The sequence below is a fragment of the Carassius carassius genome, chromosome 11, assembly GCF_963082965.1.
Source record: "Carassius carassius chromosome 11, fCarCar2.1, whole genome shotgun sequence".
NCBI classification, from domain to species: Eukaryota; Metazoa; Chordata; class Actinopteri; order Cypriniformes; family Cyprinidae; genus Carassius; species Carassius carassius.
Window position 1 is genome coordinate 27,399,407 of NC_081765.1, and position 26,068 is coordinate 27,425,474.

At 36.4% G+C, this 26,068-nt stretch overlaps 1 protein-coding gene across 1 annotated transcript in view; it reads left to right on the forward strand.

Annotated features, from left to right (window-relative positions):
* The first annotated feature begins 522 nt into the window (after window positions 1-522).
* Window positions 523-26,068, forward strand: part of LOC132153291 (signal transducer and activator of transcription 4-like) — a 31,856-nt gene continuing 6,310 nt past the window's right edge. Inside the window, exons 1-34 of the mRNA XM_059562667.1 lie at window positions 523-865; window positions 1,761-1,895; window positions 2,086-2,221; window positions 4,508-4,606; window positions 4,913-5,005; window positions 5,132-5,210; window positions 5,343-5,428; window positions 5,702-5,853; window positions 6,337-6,495; window positions 6,663-6,755; window positions 6,871-6,930; window positions 7,964-7,984; window positions 8,211-8,301; window positions 9,097-9,141; window positions 9,359-9,442; window positions 11,113-11,211; window positions 11,399-11,534; window positions 11,708-11,760; window positions 11,870-11,964; window positions 12,197-12,333; window positions 14,191-14,382; window positions 14,670-14,715; window positions 14,845-14,947; window positions 22,524-22,651; window positions 22,782-22,926; window positions 23,044-23,139; window positions 23,222-23,311; window positions 23,456-23,528; window positions 23,677-23,771; window positions 24,550-24,701; window positions 24,991-25,149; window positions 25,349-25,441; window positions 25,571-25,630; window positions 25,733-25,762. Of these exons, the coding sequence (XP_059418650.1) occupies window positions 1,768-1,895; window positions 2,086-2,221; window positions 4,508-4,606; window positions 4,913-5,005; window positions 5,132-5,210; window positions 5,343-5,428; window positions 5,702-5,853; window positions 6,337-6,495; window positions 6,663-6,755; window positions 6,871-6,930; window positions 7,964-7,984; window positions 8,211-8,301; window positions 9,097-9,141; window positions 9,359-9,442; window positions 11,113-11,211; window positions 11,399-11,534; window positions 11,708-11,760; window positions 11,870-11,964; window positions 12,197-12,333; window positions 14,191-14,382; window positions 14,670-14,715; window positions 14,845-14,947; window positions 22,524-22,651; window positions 22,782-22,926; window positions 23,044-23,139; window positions 23,222-23,311; window positions 23,456-23,528; window positions 23,677-23,771; window positions 24,550-24,701; window positions 24,991-25,149; window positions 25,349-25,441; window positions 25,571-25,630; window positions 25,733-25,762 (3,308 nt within the window). The 5' untranslated portion in view covers window positions 523-865; window positions 1,761-1,767. The remainder of the gene's footprint in view (window positions 866-1,760; window positions 1,896-2,085; window positions 2,222-4,507; window positions 4,607-4,912; window positions 5,006-5,131; window positions 5,211-5,342; window positions 5,429-5,701; window positions 5,854-6,336; window positions 6,496-6,662; window positions 6,756-6,870; window positions 6,931-7,963; window positions 7,985-8,210; window positions 8,302-9,096; window positions 9,142-9,358; window positions 9,443-11,112; window positions 11,212-11,398; window positions 11,535-11,707; window positions 11,761-11,869; window positions 11,965-12,196; window positions 12,334-14,190; window positions 14,383-14,669; window positions 14,716-14,844; window positions 14,948-22,523; window positions 22,652-22,781; window positions 22,927-23,043; window positions 23,140-23,221; window positions 23,312-23,455; window positions 23,529-23,676; window positions 23,772-24,549; window positions 24,702-24,990; window positions 25,150-25,348; window positions 25,442-25,570; window positions 25,631-25,732; window positions 25,763-26,068) is intronic.

The window sequence follows — 26,068 nt, forward strand, 5'->3', positions numbered from 1 at the left end:
TGCATTATGAATTGCATTATACTAAACTTTTAATATTTATTATATTTCATGCCAAATTACATTTATGTATGTGTTTATATGTTTTTTTATTTCATTTTAAATGTTGGGGCTGCCAACAACAATTAAAACAACAAGTAAAATTTGGTTAAACTTTGTTTAAACTGTTACTGTAAATTAAATACAATAAAAACTTTTTTTGGGGGGGTAATAAATTCATGAATTAACGTTTCTGCATTTGACACTGAGAGCATAGGTCGTATATTTATAATATGGAAAAATCTTTGAATGATTGCTATCAAAGAGCAAGAGCACGCCTCAAGTGCTAGACAGTGTTGTGTCATCTGTGTTATCAGTACCTATGTGTAACACGTATCTTTTAATGCCATCCTTGCAGAGAGTGGTGAGTTCACAAATCTAATAAAATGCATACTCCATTCTAAACTCACAAGATGTGAGTCAGACAGACGCGGTCAATATAAAATACCCTGTGAACACACTTGAGATCATTTAGGGGAGTTTCCCTTGTAGTTTTTTTCTGCCGCGACGTTTCCGTGTTCGCGAAGTGCTCAACATTTCCTTGAAGAACCCACCTGTTTACCCGTTCAGTCCAGATCGCTGGATAAGACAGTTGACATTCATGCCTGAAAGGACGTCATTCATGAGAGGAAACGGGACCGTGCACGCATCTCCAGACTTCTAGGAACATTTGAAGCGCGTCTCGCCGGATAGGGTCTGCAGTCTGAGGGCAAGACTCTTGAGGAACTGCGTCTGGTTAAACGCGTGGCTGCTGGTTACCCTGAACCATCAGGTTTAGCAGGTGAATTGTGTGAACTTCTCGTGAGTGTCATCCTCGTAAGAGCAGCAGGTAAATCTTTGGACTTTAGTTTCGGTTTTAAGCAATTATTACAAATGAATGCATTGGCATTTGTATTCGAGTTGTTTGTTAAAATTTGATTTCTAAACCGTAGCCTATATGGTGCGTTGTAATATTTATTGTTTATATGAAAGCTAAAATATAGTGGAGATTGGGAAACTTTGTAACGCATTGTTTTTTTTTTACACTGTCTCAGACTTTAATATAGCATAATACTCCCATGAGTGTCAAATACAAATTAAAATTGTTTATAAACATAACAGACATAAAAGAGGTTTTACATTTTGTGCATGAATTTATTGTGGTGATCTTATGTCACAATAAAGTTAAAATCATGTTAGAATCATCCCAAAAACTTTTGACAGCTGCTTCTGCATTCAAGGTCAGTTCAGGTCATTCATTCCCTTAGAGGTGAACCCTGTTGCTCTACACTTAATTTAACATTTAGTAAACATATAGGAAATCATTGAATTAATAACTGCAAATAAAATAGGAACAGGCTACTACTGTATAATAATCTATAATGTTTTTAGAATTATTAGTAGATACTGTCGTTTTTTTTCATGCAGAAATAAATCACATGATAATAACAAATCAATTTATAAACTAGCCCTGAAATCTACTAGTTTTTTTTTCGTCAAGTAAATCTCATCATTTTACAGAGTCTTAAAACCTCTAATGTCACCTCAAGAGTATGATTGTCATGTTTGATAGTGGTTTCAGCCCATAGCTTATTTCTTGGTTACACTATTGTTGTCAAAACACTTCTTGATTTCTCAAGAAGTTATTGTTGCCATTGATTCGATATATTAACAGTATAGTTTTCGTGTATTTCATATATTGCATCACATTCATTGTATTTTGAACACTGCATTTTTCGTCCCAGTACCACTATGAGTCAATGGAAACAAATCCAGCAACTGGATATTAAGTTCCTCGAACAGGTGGACTATTTTTATGATGACAACTTTCCAATGGAGCTGAGACAGGTGATGGCCAGCTGGATTGAAAGCCAGGACTGGTATGTGGCTCAGAATTAGTATTTTCAATGTTTATTAAATCACATTTTTACCAGCCAGAGAAAAACACAACATCCACCCTAAAATATTCTGTTGTTCATAATATTTGCATTTGTATTATGCATTTGTAACACAACTCTAATGTATAAGGGAATGCATCTTTCTGAAGCATTTTTGTCTTTATCACCTTAGGGAAACAGCTTCAAACCATGAATCTATGGCTACTGTACTCTTCAATAACTTCCTCATTCAACTGGAGAGGCAGTGTTCTCAGGAGCAGAACTTTCTTCACAGACACAACCTAAAGAGAATATTTCATCAGATACAGGTAACAGACGCTCACTGCCCTCCTGTTACTTCCACACATCTGGTGCGTTAGAGCCATATCCACATTGTAAAACATTATGTTTCACATCTGTAAAAAAACAACAAAGATTACTGGAGTACATTTTACAAGAAAATACTATTTCATTCATATACTTCAATATTTCATGTTTACTTCAATGTGTTACTTGCCATAATTAATTGTGAATTTTGCTAGCAATTTTCTGAGTGAAAACTTTCAGTGTAGTACTTTAGAATAGGTAATACCTAATACTTGCTTATTAGCATGCATATTACTAGAATATTAGCCATGTGTAAGTGCTAATTAAGAACATATTTATGCCTTGTTCTACTTGACCTTATTCTATATCCCTGATCTTACCCAATTCCTAAACCTAACAACTACCTTACTAACTTTTAATAAGCAGCAAATTAAGAATTTATTGAGAGAAATGTCGTAGTTAATAGTTAACAAGTGTTACCTATTCTAAAGTGTTACCGAAAATATTTTTCTTGCACACTGAACGAATGTTGCCTATCAAAAGCATAGTTTCATTTAGTGATGCCTCCGTGCCTATATTTACACACTCTCTGAAACAAGAAGTGAGAGGAAAGTGAATGACTTTACTTTATTATTTATTTACCAAATGCATGCTCTTATTTTCTATAAACACTTATCAGGAAATGATCTAATAGTCCATTTTGAGATTTACTGTAATAGTCAACAGGCAAATTACATAGAATATCTGTTGTGATTCATAACTCTGTGACAACAATGTCAATTATTTTAAGTGCGTATTTGGTTGTCAACGGAAGCTTGTGTAGCCAGGTGTGGTTTTTGTTATCAATGACTTCAGTGGAAACAGTCCTAACCTATATTTAGCACCTTAGGTCACTTACCTCACATTATTAACAGTCTACAAGCAATGGCTGCCATGTACACTACAGTAACATACCATTTCGATGTGTTAGCTGTAGTTACAGTAGTGTGCATTCCTACAGTCTTGAAAATTTCTATAGTAGGTAGACAACAAGAAAATGAGAATCCAGGATGTCGAAGAACCTAAATTCACTGACAAAAGCTGACTGGCAAAACACTCAGTGTAGTTTCAGACTGCTGAAAACATTTCTTTCATTTATGCATTATTTTCATGAGTAGGTGCTGTGGGGATTTCTCACAAAAAAAAAAACTTCCACAGAAGAATCAAATGTCAGGGGTTTCGCTTGTTTAAAAAAAATGACATCTGTCTGTAGCTGGTGTTGTATGCCACCCGCAAAAAAACAAAATGAAAGATCACAGCGTGGGGGAGACCATTGTTTTATTTTTCACATAGACTGTATTTAGGACAGCTACAAAAAATATATATATTTTCGATCTTGCGTAATTTATTTTGTTTTGAAAAACCCTATGGAAATATCAGCCAATATTGCATGGGGGAAAAAACGACTAGACGAAACGCCCACAATATTGTTTTGTCTAACATTAAAGTTCAAATGAACTTAGCAGATGATTGTTATTTTCCGTAAACTCCTGAAGGAATATCAAAACCTCGATCTCTGTGCACTTCAAGGAAAAATTCACTCAAAAATGAAAGTGCACTCTCCTAAAGCCAAATGCATGCATGATTATATGCTCTCAGATCATATTTGTATGATCATTATATGATTTTAGAACATCAAACCTGCTAAATTTTAAAGTTTGGACTAACTATTCCTTTATAGAAACAAAACAGATCTCCAAAACGTAATGCGTGAGATTTTAACCATCAAGTGTTGTGTTTTCATCAATGGTTATTTGCTTGAACTTTCACTTTCCAAGTTTACTTCACTCCTTGTAATGACACATTCCTTGTGAAGCATGATTCCTGTAAATGGTGATGAGTTTTTACTTGTCAGGCATTTTCAAATTTCAGGGTACTTTCACTGTGTGTAATGATTACACCCTCCTTCAAATAACTCAATAAAACAAGAACAAAAAAAAGGTTTAAGGCTTTTTTTGATCAACAGGAAAGTATATTGAACCAAAATTTTAAAGACAAAGAATTTCCAGGCAATTAAAATTGTTATATAGACCATTGAATCATACTCATACTTAATACACTCTGCTTCTTAATACACTACACTCTTCTTCCCTCTTTTTCTTACTCCTTTCTCCTGCTTTTCACACATATCGCAAAACAACCTTCAAGCTGATCAGATATTCATTTATTTTCACCAGTGTACTTTGAGGTCTGACTAGATATTGCCGGTCTCACATCAGTCTGTAAATGCTGTTGCTTAACTCTTTCAGGGAAAATACAAGACGGATCCTCTGGAAATGGCCACTGTCATCTGTAACTCCCTGAGGGAAGAAAGACGCATCTTATCTACAGCCAGCATGGAGGAACAGGTACTGCCAAGACACTCAGGACAAACAGCATACAAATACCACATATACCCAATGCAACTATGTTGTTAACCAAGCTTCAGAGTTTTGCAGCATACTCACATATTACAGTATACCAGTGTGGGATCCAAAAGGTGCTTCAGTCTGACCTAGTTAACATGGCCAATATTACAAATGCACTTATTCAATTTGTGACCTACTGTAGAACAACACATATTTGATTTATTTCATGTTGTCATGCTTAGGATGTATACATTTACTTTACATTTAAATCTTCTATTTTCCATGTTTCCATTTCATTAATGGAAGGGGCCACTGGAGAAGTCAATGCAAAACTCAGCCGCCTTGGAGAAGCAGAAAGTTCTTGACAACAAAGTGGCAATCATAAGAAGCAGCGTTCAGGTAATTTACCTCTAGTATTGCTTTCCATTAGCACAGCTGTGGGGGTTTCGATTTTATGCATTTTTTTTAGAGTTCATTTTTTATGAAAAGGTCCAGTGTGTCATTATTTCTACATGCGTTTCTCAGATGCTGGACCAGGCTGTGAAGTATCTTGAGGACATGCAGGACGATTTTGACTTTCGCTACAAAACACTCCAACTTCGAGGTGAGCCTTTGACATGTTCCAAAAATGTCAACCTCCTATCGTTTTACGACATAATAAAGCAAATAATTGAATATGGGCATATAAGAGAGGATTTTTTTTTTTTTTTTGAAATCTTCCACTGATATCCTGTAGATCCAGTTGATAGAAATTCTTTATCCATGAAGCAAGAAGTCACTACACTTCAGGAAATACTGAACCGCCTGGATTTTAAAAGAAAGGCAAGTGTATTTTTACTCTGACATTACTATTTTTTTAATAGTTGTACTTCACAACCATTTCATTTTCTTCTTCTTTGTAAAAGGTGTTGTTTACTTAGATTGTATTCTACTCTTTGAACTACCCTGGGAACTTCCTGCTTCAGACGGGTGGCTTTGAGTGGTTTTCACACATCTTTGGTACATTTCACTCAGGTGTGTGATGCCACTATATATGTTGTGGTTGGAAGGTCATTATTAACCACTATGTTTGCACTTTTTTTTTTACCTTTGCAGGAGATTTTGTCAAAGATTTCAGATGTTATAAAGGAAATTGATGCCCTGATTTCGTCCCAGCTCAACCCTGAGCTTAAGGAATGGAAACGGAGGCAACAGATCGCCTGCATCGGAGGACCGGTTCTGATAGGACTGGACCAGCTCCAGAACTGGTATAACCCTTCATAACATATTCAGAAATCATGCATTAAACTTAATTTGAGATTCATCAGAGAATCCTAACAAATGTATTACGGTTTCCGCAAAAAAAACTTTCAACATTGATCCTAAGAAATGTTTCTTGGGTACCAAATATTAGAATGATTTCTGGAGGATCATGTGACACTGAAGACTGGAGTAATAAAACAATTAAAAAATATATTAACATAGAAAATGTAATTGCAATAATATTTCACAATTTGACTAATATTTTACAATACAATTTATATTACTGTATTTCTGGTCAAATAAATGCAGACTTGGTGAACATAAAAGACGTCTTTCAGAAAAGTGAAAAAAATCTTACCGACCCAAAACCTTTGAAGGGTGTTAATGCTTTCTGAATGGTTGTTTTTGAGGTTGCAATTGTGTTGCTATGGTGAGAGATTGACCTTCTTAAAATTTTAATCAATTTTCATGTGAAATCGCTTTTATAGGTTTACCCTGACAGCCCAGAGTCTTTTCCAGATTAAAAGACAGCTAGACAAACTGGGTGAGCTGATCCTAAAAGTCACTTACGAGAGTGATCCAATCCCTCTCCAGAAACCTCAGATGGAGGAGCAAGTCAAATACCTCATCTATCATCTCATTAAAAGGTAACATTTAGGGATTTCCTGTGATTTGTGAACAATTGAGGCACAACAGCTCACTTTGTGTGGCTTTAAGTGCCGTAAATACATGAAACTCAAAGAATGCAACACAATGTAAAGGCTGTGCTGGGTGACCAGGGAACCTGGATAATCTGTCTTGGTCATGTTTGCAGCTCATTTGTGGTGGAGAAGCAGCCCTGCATGCCTACACACCCCCAGAAACCTCTTATCATCAAAACACAGGTGCAGTTTACCACCAAGGTCAGGTATGAACCACAGCCTCCTCCAAACTCTTCATGTAAACAAGTCTGATTTCACAAGGAGTTGACTGCCTTTAGTCAAACACAAATATTGCCCATTTCATTGCACTTTTTTTTTTAGATTACTGGTTAAATTACCTGAGGTGGATTATCAACTCAAAGTCAAGACGACATTTGATAAGTATGTTCCCTGAATCATGTCTACATTCCATCTTTCATGTTATGCAATACATTTGCAATAATAACAATAGTGTGCAATACATATATTAACTTATTAAAAAGAAATATGCCTTTGATGTAATGAAGCAGACTTAAAGAAGTATGATCTGATTGTCAAAACATTAATTACAACTTGTTTACTTACAAAATGGCAAATTTAAGAGTGTGGATCATAACAAGATTGAAAAAAAAGTTAATATAGATATTTAAAAAAAAATTTAATGTCTAGATATTATACCGATTATTATTATTATTATTAGACAGAGATAAACAAACTAATGCCACAGTACACCACAAAATATTCATCATAATGTTTACGGATGTTGTGCTGTTGTTTCCCTACCACACATGATGTCACTTCCTGCTAGATAATGTCAATGAACTTGCTTTTGTCCAAGTAAAATCTCAAATGCATTTGTTAAACAGTAATTTTTTATATATATCTCGTTGATGTCTAATTTTCTTTTAATAATATTTAGTCCAAGTTTTGACTCAGTTGTTGATGAAGCTATATTGAATCTATGTTGAGACCAGTTAAATTATATTACAGGAAAAATCTGTAAAAATCTACAAACTGATTAATACCAAAAACAATATTCCTATGACAATATGCTTTGTTTACCCCATTTTGATTATTATAGATAAATAAATAAACAAACAACTAAAATATTTCTTAGCCATTAATGCAATATGCACTCAATCTTAATTAAAAGTAGTACAATTATAGAAAATTAATAATAAAAATCTCTAAAATCAATTCCATTTTTACAATTGTAAATATGTATTACGGCATTCATGATAGGGATGTGAAAACACTGCACAACTAGGAATGATCCAACTGTGATTATGGCTATAATAATTAATATCATTCTCACATTTACATGCAAGCTTTTGTTTTCATTGTTCACGAGCCATGCGAGCAGTATTTGTGTCACAGGTGCATTTAGCCCAACGTGACCGTGTTTTTCTACTCTTTTCTATTTTTGTGTGTGCAGAGACCTTCCTCCAGGCAAAGTGTGAGTGCACTCAACCTCAAACAGAAGAACCAACTTCCTGTTGTTTATTTAGGCCAAATCTCAATATGAGTTTTTTCAGCTAAGTGTGTGGGGGAGGGGACAGCAGTGTTTTACAAGCTAATTTTTATTTAAATTCTACATAGCATGTGACTGTAATTTACAGTACAGTGGAAGTTGTGACTAAACAGAAAATATCAAAACTAACATTGCTGATATTTCCTTGTAGGAACAGACAGTTCTTCATCCACACCCACAACACTAAAGTGATGGATGTTGAGGAGTCGACTGGATGTCTTTCTGTAGAGTTCAGGCATCTGGTACTTCACTCTGAATTCTAGCATTATTCAAGAGCAATACTGTTACTAAGGCTTTGGTGTTAAATATATTTAAAAGAGTTCACCCACTGTAGGAAAATTAATTAGTCATTATTTACTCACCCTCATGTTGCTCCAAACCCACATTCTGTTATTTTTCCATGGAAGATAAAAGGAAAAACATTAAAGCTTTTTTTTTTTTTGTCATTCAAGGACAGTTGGTAATGACCATTGCTCCAAAAAGTGAAAAACATACTCTTTTTCTCACATAAAGTTATTAAATGTCAGAAGACTTGGAATATTTTAGTATATTGTGTTTGTGTGTGTGTGTGTGGGTGGGTGTAAGCATGTTTGTGGTTCATGAGGACACAAATTTGTATAATGACATGGTTATGACATAGGTATTACAATGAGAAGGTGATTTATGAGGACATTTTCAGTGTCCCTGTAATGTATTTTTAAATATAATTTATTCCCGTAATTTATCATTATAAATCAATATTCTTATAAATCATTCAGAATGAGTATTTTTGAAAATCCAAAAACGCACAAATTTTCCTGTGAGGGGTAGGTTTAGGTGTAGGGCAATAGAAAATACAGTTTGTAAAGAATAAAACCATTACGTCTATGGAGAGTCCCCATAAACCACATATACCATGTGTGTGTGATAACTATGAACTGTTGTTAGAATGAGCCGTGTGAAAATGAACATGAGGGTGAGTAAAAAACGGTTTAATTTTGGGTGAACTATCCCTTTAAGAGAGGGAAGCTATTTTATGAAATCGTTGTGTTTTGCAGCAGCTGAAAGAGAGAAAGTGTCCTACTGGAGTTAAAGGAAATGAGGTAATACTGCATTATTTCTAATATCTGCTGTTTACTTCACATGTGTATCTCTTAAAAGGCCCGTGCCATGGCTTGAGTCTGGTTACATGCATAGACTGTATAAGGTTACATGATTACATGTTGTGTGGAATACATCATCTTGCCAACAGAGGGCAGCCTCACACAGTATATGTTTGATTTTGTATTGAAATGTAATCATAATGTGTCTGTTTTGCAGGGTCCCCTGTCAGTAACAGAGGAGTTACATTCTCTCAATTTTGAGGCCATGCTGATGTTACAGGGCCTGGATATAGATCTTGAGGTAAGTTTAAGTGTATAATATATATATATATATATATATATATATATATATATATATATATATATATATATATATCAAATACTGTATACTAATTACCATATGTAACTTTATATAATCAAAAGCATATTTAAAGCTTTATTGAAAATTCATATATATTTTTGTTTATAATATGTATGAACATTACAGATGATTTTCAATGCAGCTTTATATATGTTTACCAAGATGGCTTTTATTTGATGATAAAATACAGTAAAAACAGTAAGATTATAAAATATTATTAGAATGTAAATGACATAAAAATAATTGTTTTCTATTTTAACATATCTTAAAATGTAGTTTATTACTGTGATGGTAAATCTGAATCTTCAGCAGTCATTACTCCCAAGTCTTCAGTGTCACATGACCATCATTCTTATTAAAATCATTTTAACATGCTGATTCGGTGATGTTTTTTTTATTTTCAATTTTTTTTACACTATCATTACTGATAAATGTTGTTGTAACATTTTTGTAGAAACTGCTACATTATTCCCCTCAGGATTCTTGAATAGAAAGCTGAAAAGAACAGATTTATTTGAAATATAATTTCTATAAAACAAACCGTGATCAATTTATTGCATGAATAAAAGTTTAACATTTATTTTAAAAAAAAATTACTGACCCCAGTGTACAGTACAGATCAAAATTAGAGAACAATCTATAAATACTTAATTTTTTTCTGAAATATTAATCGCTCAAAATATGAAGGAATATTAGCTGTTGGTATACCACTGTTCTACTAACATGTTTGACAAAATAACCAGGGAAATTCAACAAAAGGAAGGAAGGAAGTGCATGTTGTTGAGGGAGGTTCTGATAAACATTTGCATTGTACCTGTATATGCCCCAACTCCTGCTGCAGAATGCATCCCCCAAACCATGACGCTTCCTCCTCCACCTTTCACTGACTTCTTTAAGCACTTGGGCTTCAGTCTTTCCCCAGCTTAATGCCGAACAAAATGTTTCCCATCAGACCTAAATAAATTTAAGTTTGGACCAGTGCTCCTCTCTCCACACAACTTGATCCTCAGCAAAGATGAGCTTAGCCTCTTGATTCTTTCTGCTGATGAGAGGCTTGGTCACTGCAGAGTGTGCTTTCAGTCCATCCCGAGACAGATCGACACCCTGTTCAGCACTGAACTGGTGAGCAATTCCAGCTGCAGTGATGAACCAGTTCCCCATTGAGAGTCTTTGCATTATCTTGTCCTCTCAGGCATATCCCTTTCGTGGACGACCAGCCTTTTTTTGGGTACTTGAATGAATTAGTGTTATTGTAAACCAGAAATCAGATTTAAAACAACCAACTTCTCTGTCAGTGGCTGAAAGGGTCATCCCTTTGGCCTTGATCGGGACCGCCTCCTGTCACAGGCTTTCAGTCACCTTCAGTAGTTAAGTAGGGTTTGTAATATAATTAAGGAAAATAGCACCAGGTGCCAGATTAACATCAGTAACATGGAGGTATCTGTAAGTGTTCTTTAATTTAAAAAAAATTATATATATAAATAATTTGTATGGGAGATTACTATGCTTATATAAAATGCTTTTATGATTTTTATTATTATTATTTATTTATTTATTAATTGTCTCTCATGATACCGCACACTGAGTTTTCTATTTTTGTTTCTGTGCAGACTTGCTCCCTGCCCCTGGTGGTCATCTCCAATGTCAGTCAGCTTCCAGGGGGCTGGGCCTCCGTCATGTGGTACAACCTTCTAACCGACGACCCCAAGGTGAGCTTCTGATGCAGATGCAAAGAATTGATGTCTAGCTTATAGTATCTTGTTTATAGTTTTGCAGCACTTGGTAGAAACATGCTAATGGTCTGCATTTGATCTACTCATGTATTATATGACTACTATAACTAGAGGTGGCAAGGCTTGTCATACAGTATTATTTGAACTTCTCTGATATGTTTAGAACCTTGGATTCTTCAGTAACCCTTTGCGGGCAAGTTGGAGTCAACTCTCAGAGGTACTCAGCTGGCAGTTCTCAAGTTTTGCAGGCCGAGGACTCAACAAGGAGCAGCTTAACATGCTGGGAGATAAACTCCTGGGTATGTTTTCTATAAACTTGTTGGCGTATGTGACATTAAAGAATATTTCTGTGATTGTCTGCTGCATTCCACTATATGTTTGATTTCTCTAATTATGTTTCATAAACATAGCACCGTTTCTTGTGAACGTATTTAGCCTCCAGCTAAGTAGTGTTTTCTAATTGTTTCTGAAGGTCAGCATGCTTCTTATAATGACTGCCAGGTTTCTTGGTCCAAGTTCTGGAAGGTAAAAAAATAAAATAAATAAGAATAGTATATGCTCTTGCTATTCTTGAACTGTAACAATTTAAATCCAATATGTTTTTTTTTTTCTTTTGTTTTTCTGTTGGTGTCAGGAAAACATTCCTGGCAAGTCATTTAGTTTTTGGCTGTGGCTGGACTCGATCCTGGACCTTATTAAGAAACATTTACTTCCTGTTTGGATTGATGGGTGAGTGACCTTGTCATGGCATTCACATGCATGATAAATACAAATAATAACACATATTAGCTCTGTTATTCTGATAAGTATGTTATAAAAAAGCATGTAGTCTATTTTTTTATGTTTTATTACAGTTTTATCAGTATATTTATAATTGAGATTTCTCTTGATCTGCCATGCTGAATTGAGTTTTTGCTCGTTTTCTGCTTCTCAATGGATTCTGCTATTTTTTGTTTCTCAGTTACATAATGGGATTTGTGAGTAAAGAGATGGAGCGTGCCTTACTGAAGGAGAAGGAGCCAGGGACATTCCTGCTACGCTTTAGTGAAAGTCACCTCGGAGGAATCACTTTCACCTGGGTTGAGCAGGATGAAAATGGTTTGTCTAATACATTGGTTCCCAAACTTTTTCAACTCGCGGCCCACACAACCAAACATATATGTTAGCGTGGCCCCCTGCAAAAAAATGAACTGACTCTGCTATTGTTTGGTTAATAACTTAGTACTCAGAAGCTAGATTGTTAACTGTCTTATTGAATGAACTGGCAATGAACAGAAAATATCTCGGGCTGGCACCGCTCAGCAAAACGGGAAAACCAGATCCAGGCAGAGCTCGGCAGCGGGTAAACAGTCAGCGGAGCAAACAGTCAGGAGGGAACATGTTGACAGCCATTTATGCATGTTTGAATTTGTTGTTCTGTCACATATGAGGCAAAAATATCTAAGATAAATTGGCAGTTTATTCTTAAACCAATCAGCGAGTTCCAATAGTGGAAGCATAGTAACAGTTTAATATTTATTTTTTTGTTATTTAATTATATATATATGAAATGATGTTATTATGTTATGACTTAGACATTTTTACATTTATAAAACAATATTATTATTTATTAGTAATTGGCGGCCCACCTGCAATACCATCGCGACCCACTAGGTGGCCGCACCCCACATGTTGAAAACCACTGGTCTAATCAGGATTTAAAGGAATAGTTCACCAATAAATGAAAATTTGCTGAAAATGTACTCACCCTCAGGCTGTCCATTACTGTATGTAGGTTTGGTTTTATTTTCCATCAGAACAGATTTGGAGAAATTTAGCATTACCTTCTCACGAGTGGATCCTCTGCAGCGAATGGGTGCCGTCAGAATGAGAGTCCAAGCAGCTGATAAAAACATCACAGTAATCCACACAGCTCCAGTCCAGTGAATTAATGTCTTCTGAAGTGAAAATCTGCATGTTTTGACCCTTTGGTATTGCTCATTTGAGGGACACACAAGTGTTGTTTGTAGGCCAAAAGTGACCGAACAGCTGAAATGTGTAACTTTTTTATTTTCTGTAAAATCAATGTAATATATTTTTGTTCAATAATATTATTTATTTTCTTTTTTTTCTTCGTATGTTGAGAGAATTTCATTATATTAATCAATATTTATGCAATAATTATGATAAAATAATTCTCATAGAAATAATAATAAAAAATATAATATTTTATATAACTTTTGTATTTATGGAAGTATTTCAGGATAAAATGGAAACAATAAAACAGAAAAAATTGAAGGCAGATTAGTGACATCTGGTGGGAGTAAAAGAATAAAAACATCAGAAATTCTTATTTAGATTCTTATACAGCTCTATGTAAAAGTCTGTAGCTCCATTTGACTGTTTTCGCTTGTTAAAGGTTGATCTGTTCATAACTCTCCCCTGATATAAACAAGATGACTTTTTTTCACTGGAGGAAGTTTTATTATGAATAGAGGAATCATATTTTAGTGGGAAGCAGCATCTTAATGATGGATTTGTTTCATGCAACAAACATGCAGCTTTTCACTTCATAAAACATTAATTCATGTACTGGAGTCGTGTGGATAACCTTTGGATTATTGTGATGTTTTTATCAACTTTATGGACTCTCATTCTGACGGCACCCATTCACTGCAGAAATGAACACTACATTTCTTCAAATGTGTTCCAATGAAACAAACTCATCTCCGTCTTGGTTGGCCTGAGGGTGGGGAAATTGTCTGGGTGAACTATTCCTTTAAGAATAACATTCCCAGTACAGTCTAATGTAGGAGACATTATGTTAAAGGTGTCCAATTGTAAAACAAAAACATAAGAATCCTAACAAGGTCTTCTATGCAGTGAATGGTTGAAATCTTCTGAAAGCACAAACAGGTTAAAGGATATGTTAAATATGTTGTTAAATAATCTTAAGTACATGTATTCTGCCTACAGGAGACCCAAAGTTCATCTCTGTAGAGCCGTACACGAAAAACCGCCTCAATGCCTTGCCCATTGCTGATATAATACGGGACTATAAGGTCATTGCAGATGGTGTTGTCCCAGAGAATCCTCTGAAGTTCCTCTATCCTGACATCCCGAAGGATGAGGCTTTTGGGAAACATTATAACAGCCAGCAAAACAAAGGTTAGATGTCTATAAATGTATCAGATTTTGTTTTATTTAAGCTGTGCCCCATATTTTGTTTACAAACCTGTTAATTTTTGTTCATATCAAATTGACACCCAAGAGATGGAAGGAAGGCATGTACATCATCACTTCCCATTATCTCAGTTTTTACAGGTTACGCACCTCTTTTCATTGATGATCATTCTTTTTTTTTAGGCCATACTTTTTTTGGGGGGTGGGGAGTTTAGGATTATAAATATCATATGCTAACATGCTTTATTGTTGTTGTTTTATATCATTCACAGTTTGTCCTTACATTCAGACACAGTTAGTTCCAATTTCCCATCGGAGGTGAGTGTTTTAATTTCTTTCACAACCAGATTTAATTTTGTAATTTGTTTCTTCCCTGTGTTGCATGATTGTGTGAACTGATTGTGAACTAAAAAAAAATTCTCTCTCTTCAATGTCCTCAATTCTCAGTGGTCCGGTCCAAAATGCATGTTCCTCTCCTGAACCCCCCATGTCTCCTGGAATGTTTGAAATTATCACGCAGCACCTCAGTCCCTTTGAGTTTGAAAGCGCTGTAAGTAACATTTTTAACACATTTTAAAGCTTGCTATAATGCTGTCAAGTGATGATCGTCCTTCATGATTTGAGAATAATCCAAAAAGCATATTATACTTCATTAAAAGCAAGAACATCTGACTTGAACTAACCAGAAAATGACACTTTTTTTTTTCTTGTTTACATTGCAGATGAGTTCACCCTAGAAAGGGCAACAGCCACATTTCATTTGGATCCAAGATTATAGATGGATTCAAAGATTTTCATCTGTTTATTTTAGCTTCTTTTGCTGTTCTTCACTTTTCTGGCCCTATTCTGTTACAATGTCTTTATTTTCATTTGCTGACAGAGACTGTATATTCAAAAATACTGTCAGTATGACGATGTATCATATGTATTATTAATGTCATAATTCTAAATTGCAGCAATTTATTTCTTATTTACAATAAATGACTAGTCTCATCTACCTGTAAAATTCAGATTTGCCCAAACCTTAATCTGTCTTAATTTTATAACCATTTTACTCTTTATGTATATATAAAAAGTATTTTTTTAATTAAGAATTTCATGGTTTATCTATGGTATTATTATTAATAGTAGTAATAAAATAGTAAAAATACAATGCAATATATTGGCACACTGAGTAGGAATTGTGGTTGTTCACATTATGAGGATGGAAATGTTGTTGAGTGGGTGGCAGCCAGCATGTTACATGTAACATGGGAAAAGTTTTCACCCACATTCTTCCTGTCAGCATATGTGAAGTGTTTGCAGGGTAGGATCCAGTAATTTAGAGCTAGAAGTAAGAATCTAATCATGATGTCCTTTATAGTATGTAGATATAAACCTTTATAAACAGAAAACTCCCATTAAAGTTTGTGACTAGATGCACTGTGCCTGCAGTATGATTTATCTATTTTTTAAACACCTGTCTGAAAACACTTTTACTATTCACTCCATGGTTTTTAGTTGCAAACATGCCATGCAAGATATGACAGTAAATCTTTTGCATTTCTGCAACTAAGAATGCTAAGAATTTGACATCTACTTCATTCACTTTGGTTTGTCATGCCGGTGTGTGGAAAAAAATAATGATGTCAAAATGTCAAACAAAACTGCTAAGAGAACTATGAATCATAATTCAAGTTTATTTGTATAGCTCTTTAATTAAGATTAAGTAAAATTAAGTTTCTACAATATTTGATTATAAGGTGATTTTAAGTTAAATTGAGTTTTGTTTCTGTAAAAATTTAGACAATACTATGCAACACATTTTTATGTCCCTGTCAAATGTTTTAATATACGAGATAAAGTATTAAATTCACAATTTAAAAGTAGAAATCATATTAGCTTTTATCTTAATATAATAATTAAAGTGAAAATTTGCTCCAAATTTTGTTCTTGTAACACACTGTAACACACAGAACTAACTTAAACTGCATAAACATATTTAATTAAACCAAATTCACAAAATAATGTTCTTTTTAGCATCATTGGAATTCACAGAACCACATTTACATATACAGTACATAACTAACGTTCTGTTTCATTCCTCCTGACTGCCAGAGGCAATACTTAAGCACTTGTGGATGACATGAAGAATGCCAGTCACCTGAAAAAAATGTAAGGTTGCTCCTGAAAAATTGCGGAACTGAGAGCATGAGGGGTAGCAATGTTGAGTTTGTAGAAGCTGGCAAAAGTTCATTGGGAAGCCCAAGTGTCAGCAGCTCAAATATACCATAGAGACTCCACTGAAAGCAGCCCAAGATGTACAGTCGTGGCCAAAAGTTTTAAGAATTACATAAATATTGGCAATTGGAAAAGTTGCTGCTTAAGTTTAGCAATTTGCATATACTCCAGAATGTTATGAAGAGTGATCAGATGAATTGCATAGTCCTTCTTTGCCATGAAAATGAACTTAATCCCAAAAAAACCTTTCCACTGCATTTCATTGCTGTCATTAAAGGACCTGCTGAGATCATTTCAGTAATAGTCTTGTTAACTCAGGTGAGAATGTTGACGAGCACAAGGCTGGAGATCATTATGTCAGGCTGATTGGGTTAGAATGGCAGACTTGACATGTTAAAAGGAGGGTGATGCTTGAAATCATTGTTCTTGCATTGTTAACCATGGTGACCTGCAAAGAAATGCGTGCAGCCATCATTGTGTTGCATAAAAATGGCTTCACAGGCAAGGATATTGTGGCTACTAAGATTGCACCTAAATCAACAATTTATAGGATCATCAAGAACTTCAAGGAAAGAGGTTCAATTCTTGTAAAGAAGGCTTCAGGGCGTCCAAGAAAGTCCAGCAAGCGCCAGGATCGTCTCCTAAAGAGGATTCAGCTGCGGGATCGGAGTGCCACCAGTGCAGAGCTTGCTCAGGAATGGCAGCAGGCAGGTGTGAGCGCATCTGCACGCACAGTGAGGCGAAGACTTTTGGAAGATGGCCTGGTGTCAAGAAGGGAAGCAAAGAAGCCACTTCTCTCCAAAAAAACCATCAGGGACAGATTGATTAGATTAGTGAATGGACTGCTGAGGACTGCGGCAAAGTCATATTCTCCGATGAAGCCCCTTTCCGATTGTTTGGGGCATCTGGAAAAAGGCTTGTCCGGAGAAGAAAAGGTGAGCGCTACCATCAGTCCTGTGTCATGCCAACAGTAAAGCATCCTGACACCATTCATGTGTGGGGTTGCTTCTCATCCAAGGGAGTGGGCTCACTCACAATTCTGCCCAAAAACACAGCCATGAACAAAGAATGGTACCAAAACACCCTCCAACAGCAACTTCTTCCAACAATCCAACAACAGTTTGGTGAAGAACAATGCATTTTCCAGCACGATGGAACACCTTGCCATAAGGCAAAAGTGATAACTAAGTGGCTCGGGGACCAGAATGTTGAAATTTTGGGTCCATGGCCTGGAAACTCCCCAGATCTTAATCCCATTGAGAACTTGTAGTCAATCCTCAAGAGGCGGGTGGACAAACAAAAACCCACTAATTCTGACAAACTCCAAGAAGTGATTATGAAAGAATGGGTTGCTATCAGTCAGGATTTGGCCCAGAAGTTGATTGAGAGCTTGCCCAGTCGAATTGCAGAGGTCCTGAAAAAGAAGGGCCAACACTGCAAATACTGACTCTTTGCATAAATGTCATGTAATTGTCGATAAAAGCCTTTGAAACGTATGAAGTGCTTGTAATTACATTTCAGTACATCACAGAAACAACTGAAACAAAGATCTAAAAGCAGTTTAGCAGCAAACTTTTTGAAAACTAATATTTATGTAATTCTCAAAACTTTTGGCCACGACTGTAGACAAAGCCCTAGTGGAATAACAAGAGATAACCTCTGGCAAAGGTTTTGGGCTTCATTGTATGCCATAATGATAACCTCCACAATCCAATTTGACAAACTCTGCTTTGATACATTGGTTCCTTTCCTTGCACCACCTAAGATGAACCGTAGCAGTAAAATATACCTTCAGGGCTCACACAGGACACTAAGGTGATTCTCTGACTGTGGTGCTGACTGAAAAGCTGCCAAATTGATTGACTGATTCATAAACTGCAGAACTTTAGATGGAAAAGAAGGATTTGGTCAGAGCACAACACCAAAATCCTCTGGCAACCAACGCATACATAACATAAAGCATGAAACTCACTTACGTTCAGCAGAAGCAACTGTAAACTAAAAAACTGTTTTTAAAGATATCCATTTCAGTTTAGCTGTCTGCTAAAGCTCAAATGGTGGCGGACAGACAAAATCAAGAACAAGTTTCAAATCCCATACAGTAAAATATGGGTTAAGGGTCGGTCTCAGCTGTCTTGCACCCTACAAAAAACTGCACACGAGAGTATGAGAACCAAGAGAAGAACCATTAACCGGAACATGGTGCACAGAAATTTATGCAATATATACCTTCAGTTTAGAGGCTAGTTTGCCTGAATTCAAAAGATGCTGCTAAAAACTAAGAACTCCACGATCTTCACAGCATGGGTCTAACCTACCCACCTTGCACCATGTCGAGAAAATCCTCCAACGTGCTGCATAGAGCTGACATGTGGATGCAGCTAGTTATAATACTCTCCAGCCTTTGTTGACCATTTCACAGAAATGCTATCAATTATTTTTGTTTTGCAATTGCAGGGGATTTTAATATTCACATAGATAATGCAGAAAACAAAGCCACAAAAGAAATGATCACTGTTTTAAACCCTTTTGACCTGATTCAGCATGTGCATGGACCCAAACACAAACATAAACATACTCTAGATTTAATCATCAGTAGAGGTCTAAACATTTCATCAATTTTTATTAAGGACGTAGCACTATCTGATCTCTTCTGTATTTTCTTTGATATATTGATCTCTGCTACCACTGAATCTAGATCTGTCTCTGTCAGAAAGAGATGCATTAACACATACATTGGTCAGGCATGACAGAATGTTTTCAGCACAGCCGAACTCGATGCATCGCTGAACACTAACTCAGTGCATTATCAAACAACACCCTTCCCCACCTCCTACAGGGTTTCAAACATGAAATGTTGACACAAAGTCCTGTTAGTTCCCTGGTGCCCAGCTGATGAGTAACTTGGAAAGAGCAGACCAATATGAAGTGAGTTTGTTGTCTCTGTGGGGCCTGTGAACCCTGACCCAATGTGCTGCCTTTATGTCAGGGACCTTAACACTTGCTGAGAAATTGAATTTCTGCTACATCCTCCTCTGTTGGAGGTAGTGGTCCATGAGGCAGTGCAGGGCTGAGCTTGTCGAGGGGAAGGTGGAGCTCACGGCCAAGCATGAGGAAAGCTGGGTGGACCTGTAGTGCAGCAGTGTGTGATGGATGGTCTGTGAGAAGGTCCAACCTTGGAACAAGTGCGCTCTGAGACTGTTTTCCAGTGACTGATGGAAGTGTTCGACACCACCATTAGCTTGGGGATGATAGTATTCTGTGCAGATGTGATGAATACCTTTGTTTTTGAGGTATGTTGTGAACTCAGCTGAGATCAGCTGTGGGCCATGGTCAGTAGTTACGTATAGTGTATGGAAGACACCATCAGGAAACCAGAGAGTCCAGGAAGTTAATTATGACCTGAGAACTCACAGAGCCCATGGCAATAAGCTCAGGCCATTCCGAATGCAGACTACCACTAGGAAGCGTTGGTGCTGAGGAACTCCCTGTATCTCACCACATATGTCCAGCTGCAGGTGGTCCCAGGGCTGCGATGTTCAAGCAAATGGTTGTGGGGGGGGGGGGGGGGGGGGGGGGCTGTTGACCAGTCTTACCACTCAAGAGACAGGCAGCATAGTCTTTCACGATGGCCTCAATGTCTTTATCCAAACCCGGTCTCTGCAGCGCTGCTTCAACTTCACAATACCCAGGTGGCCCTTGTGAGCAATTGCCAAGACATGTGCATGTAGAGTGCTGGGGGTGAACTTCAGCTGTACCTTGAACCCACGCATAGCATCAGAGCATGCTTGTGACCACACACATGGCTCATCCTTACGCAGCAGTCGCCGTAGAGGGGCAGTGATAATGGATAGTGCACATTGACTCGAGAACGAGTCAATCTTTCGTTCATTATCTGGCTCGGCTCGGTGTTCATCTTCAGTTCTCTCTTCACAGCAGCAGTCAGTGTACTTTTTGAGTAAATTAATTACTCTGGGATATTGGTTTGTTTGAACTCAGAGGGAGTGTCAGCCACATTAAAAAAGTTAACAGCTTAAGTCATTTGTGGTTTAATGCGTATTGGAGACGCGAACCGTTTAAATGATTCAATTCGATTTGGTGAACTGGTTCAAGAAGATCCGGTTACATCGAATGATTCGTTCGCGAACCAGATATCATAAACTGCTTTTGTTTTGAACTCTCTCTCACAACAGACACGGAAGAGAAGACAATGCTGAATAAAGTTGTAGTTTTTGCTATGTTTGGACCAAAATGTATTTTCGATGCTTCAAAAAATTCTAACTGACCCTCTGATGTCACATGGACTACTTTGATAATGTTTTTCTTACCTTTCTGGACATGGACAGTATACCGTGCACACAGTTTCAATGGAGGGACTGAGAGCGATCGAACTAAATCTAAAATATCTTAAACTGTGTTCCGAAGATAAACGGAGGTCTCACTGGTTTGAAACGACATGAGGGTGAGTTAATGACATCATTTTGATTTTTCGATTAACTAACCCTTAAATGACATCATCCTCCAGGAAGCGACATTATTTTGGTAGGTAAACAACAGCATAAACATCAGCAAGTATTTGCAAAGGATTTTGTGACATAGATGTATACATGGCTTGTTTCACTCTAAATCGAAATCTGGTATATCCTTTATAGAAACATTTCTTACAACAAGGCTCTACATTTTGTGTCTCAAAGCACATTGAAAGCCAATGGGTATCCTTAAAACATCCATTAGCTTGTAGTAAAATAATATGGAATTGACGTAAATCCAAGTTTCGTTTCTCAGTTTCATTCCTGCACCTGAGTTTAGGTCTCGCTTTCTCAGAAAACTCGTGCTCGTCTGGTGGCTGTGCCTTAAGTTTCACAACCCCCCCCCCGCCCTGACCAGCGTGAAAGACTTCGACATAAGGTCAGTGATGGACCAGAGAATGCTTTGTCTTTTAAGATAATAATCAATTATTCGTAGATTATTATGAACGGCTTTTGTCTAATTAACAAACTTCATTTAAAAATATTCCAGTGTTTCGCTAAGTTTCTTTTTTCACATCAGTTCCTATTCTCTAAAGATCGTGACAGTAAAGGGAGGGCTGCGTTTACCGAGAACAGCCATTCACTACAGTGGCGCGGCTTAGCGTACGCATTAGAAAATGATTGGCTGTCATCACTGGTAAATTTGCATATGGTGATTACAGCATTCCCATTGGCTTACATACCCAATGTGGGCTGTAACCTGCGGCAGTATTTCATGTTTTACCATTATGAGGTCACTGAAGAGAATATAAGTCTTACGCATACACAGTTTAGTCTACTTGTATCTACTTATCCTGAGATATACTGCTTTTGTGACTTGACCCAACTTCTATGTTGAAAGGTAATTTTCTATGTTATCTAGCGCTTTATCTAATTTCGTTCTTTTTGGTAATGCTATCCCATGTAAAGCATTGTTTTCTCTGTTTACAATGGAATGAAGCCTGCGCATAAAACATAGTACATGCAGTTTAAAAAAAGAAAAGAAAACAATGTATGTGTTAAGTATCAAATGCATAGAATAAAAGCATTTAATAATCTCTCTAAACTCTCTAAATACAAGTCTAGTGTGACCGTGGTCAGTGATTTTAAAAGATGAGCACAGCACCAATACTCTTAATATTATTTCATTATTAACAATTTTTTAAATTAAAATATTGCAATACTATTTTTTGTATCACCGTGAAAGTCTTATATATTATTAAATATATTTATGCATTTTTATAATACATTTTATTATTATTATTTTTATTATTGGCTTAATTCCTAATGTTAACACAATTTCTCAAAAACAAGCAGCTTGGAGACCAATATCAACAGGATGTTGCACGTAACCACTCTTACACTATTTCATATGCAAGTGTGATTTTATATCTTCAGATGACACTCTGGAACCAGCTGCAGCTGCTGGACTCTCTGTATTTAGAGCAAGTAGACCAGCTTTACGATGAGGCTTTTCCAATGGAGATCCGACAGTATCTCAGTCAATGGATTGAGAGTCATGACTGGTGAGAATTGTTTTAATTTTATTGTTTAATTTTTTTATTTAATGATGCATCATCCAGTTGCATATTTTAATTCATGCATCATGAATTGCTGCAAAACATCACATCTTTGACACGTTATTGTTGGTTGCAGGGAATCCGTCGCGAGTAATGTATCTTTGGCAACCCTGCGCTTCCATGAACTCCTGAACCAACTGGACGAGCACTACAGCCGTCTCAACCTAGGGAACAACTTCCTTTTACAGCATAATATACGCAAAATTAAGCGTAACCTACAGGTGCAATTTTTTATATTGTTTTTCTAACAATGTTACATTCAATAAACATTAATATCCTTGATTTCATTAGTATAAAATAAAATGGCATATCTAATGAAAATAATCATCTCCCATTAGGAGCACTTCCAAGAGGATCCTGTTCACATGGCTATGATCATAGCTAGCACTCTAAATGAAGAGAGAAAGATACTGGAAACTGCTCTTAGTACTCAAGTAAGGCTTTAGTCTTGCATTACAACTGTCATTTCAAACCTGCACACGTATTTATTATTCATCTTAGTCATTTTGCTTTTAGGATAAAGGTGGCCCATCACAGGGGAGTTTCATGATGGAACAGCAAAATCAGTTGGGCAACAAAGTCAATGCTTTGAAAACGAGTGTGCAGGTAAACCATCTTTTTGGAGCTCATATTGAATCCTTTTTGGTCTTTACCACAAAAACGCTTTAAATTACACAGATATATTTAAACCTTACAAGTAACTACAATGTTTCAAACAGCTGCAATTGTGGAATATTTATATGCTTCTAGGAAATTGAACAGGACATTCAGGTTCTGGAGGATGCGCAAGATGAATATGATTTCAAGAGAAATACTTTGCAGAGTCGAGGTGACATACATTTTAAAAATATTTTATAACATCAGTACTTGGTTTGAACAATTTTGTGGTTTTTACAGAGTCTATCAGAACATAAATGGTGTGAATTTACAAGAATGAGAAATGGTATGGATTTGTATTTTTATATTTTCAGTGGAAGGTGAAATGAATGGCCAGATAACAAAAGAGATCCAGCAGGAGGAAACGGCACTTAGGCAAATGTTTGTTGGGCTGAGCATGAAAAGAGAGGTAGGTCAAGATTTCAGTAATGCACCTATACACACATTTAGCTGAAAGTTTGAGATCAGGAAATATTCACATCTAGGAAAATAGTATTTTCTGTTGTGACATTTAATCAAAGCCTCCAAGGTTAACACCAAAAAAGTGTGACACAAGACCAAGGGGCATTTTTTTTTTGAATGGATGTCAATGAAGAGTGGCTTAACTATTTTGAATAAACTGCTTTGTGGGAGAGCAGCTTATCAAACAGCTAATCTTCACCATGTTTGGCATGTGACATTCATTTTGGATTGATCTGTTTTTAAAGCTTACACCAATAAAAAGGGAGGAGTGACATTAAAAATAAATTGCGACAGGTAGGATTCAGTTCATGGTATTTGTCAATCATTTCTGTGGTGTGTGCAAAAACTGACTGACTGACTTTCGCACAGCTCTGACAAAAATGTAATGATTTAAAGGCTGGTTACCAAGTTGTTACACTTTCTCCGATGATATATCCGCAGACTTTGATATCTCTCAATAATAAGAACGTCTCTGGCTTCTCAAACAAGAACAGATGTACAGTGGCACTTGATCTTGTCCATCTGTAATTGATTGCATTGTTTGATCATTCATTTTGTCCCACCTTTACACCAGTAAGCGTGTAATCAGGGAAAAGAGATGTCATTACAAGAGGAAGGGGAACTTATTTTGGTTAAAGATTACAAGGGTGTTGATTTCAATGTGGCTTTAATGTTTTTTTTCATGATCATATTTTTTCTTAAATATAGCATGTGTATCTGTGCAGGTGGTGATAAGAGGAATCGCTAATGCACTGACTCTAGCAGAGCAGATCCAGCTCTCACTCGTATCAGAAGAGTTACCGGAGTGGAAGAAAAGACAGCAGATGGCTTGTATCGGTGGGCCGCCCAATGCATGTCTGGACCAACTGCAGAGCTGGTGGGAACCTCTAGGGGGCGATTAAAAAAAATGACTTGTAAAGCAGCTTGAAACAAAATAATCATAAAAAAAAACAGATCAAATAAATATTTTATATTTGACATATCTATAATGTTATACTTTAGGAAAGAAAATCCTTGAAATTATTAGTTGGTCTTGAGGGTCATTAATAAAAGTATTTCCATATTTAATGTACAGTAGTCTCAAGCTTGAGCTGATGATTTCATCTTGTCCTTTTGGTGCTGATATATAATTTTTATAATTAGCTTGTACATGAATTATGCTCCAGGTTCACAGCAGTGGCAGAGTGTCTCCAGCAGGTCCGTCAGCAGCTGAAGAAAATTCAGGAATTGGTGCAGAAATTCACCTACAACAACGACCCCCTCACTCTGGGCAAGAGCCAGCTGGATGAGCAAGCCCTAACACTCTTCAGACACCTTATATTAAAGTGAGGCACAACACCTTAACTGTTCAAACCATTCTATGACTTTAAATGTAGAGCACAAGCTGTAGAATTTTTTTTTTTGATGGGAGGATTTGTGGGGTTATAGATTCACAGGGGAATTTGAATAGATTTTGAGGTGTGCATCACTTCTTAAAGATTGTATTCTTGAACAGGATGGCAGTGGTTGTGATATGTCTTTCAGTTCTCTTGTGGTGGAGAGACAGCCTTGTATGCCCACACATCCTCAGAGACCCTTGGTGATAAAAACAGGAGTTCAATTCACAGTCAAGATCAGGTGAGTTTCTTTAAAGTTACCATCAATAGCACTGTAATGTCACTTATTTTAAGTGATGGTAAATATCTGATAAAAGCCTTGTGAAATAACAGTGATGCCGATGTGTATATAAAAACGAATGTTTTCTAGATCACTAGTCAAACTCCCAGAACTGAACTGTCAACTCAAAGTAAAAGTCTCTATTGACAAGTAAGAAAAATCCCTCTATCTGTACGAGTATCCATCTGTCTACTTGTCTGTCAGTTTATCATATCCGTGTATTCATACAGTTTATTTGTTTTTCCCCTGTAGAGATTTAACAGAGAAAGAGACAGTAAAAGGGTATGTAACATATTACAAAGAAATGTGACGTTTTGAATGTATTTAGATACATAGCAAGTAGACGTTCCCAACATTCAATAGCTTGTGGTCCACTCATAAGCCACAAAAACATCTGCATTTTACAAAAGTCCAAACCTGCAATCATATTACAGTACACTAACACATCGATCATTATTATAGAAGATAATGAGCTTGAAATGCATAATTGAATAAAATATTTGAAGAGTAGAGCATTGCGCTATCAAGCGCAAGGTTGGGGGTTCGATTGCCCAGGAACACATGATAGGTAAAAATTGATAGCCTGAA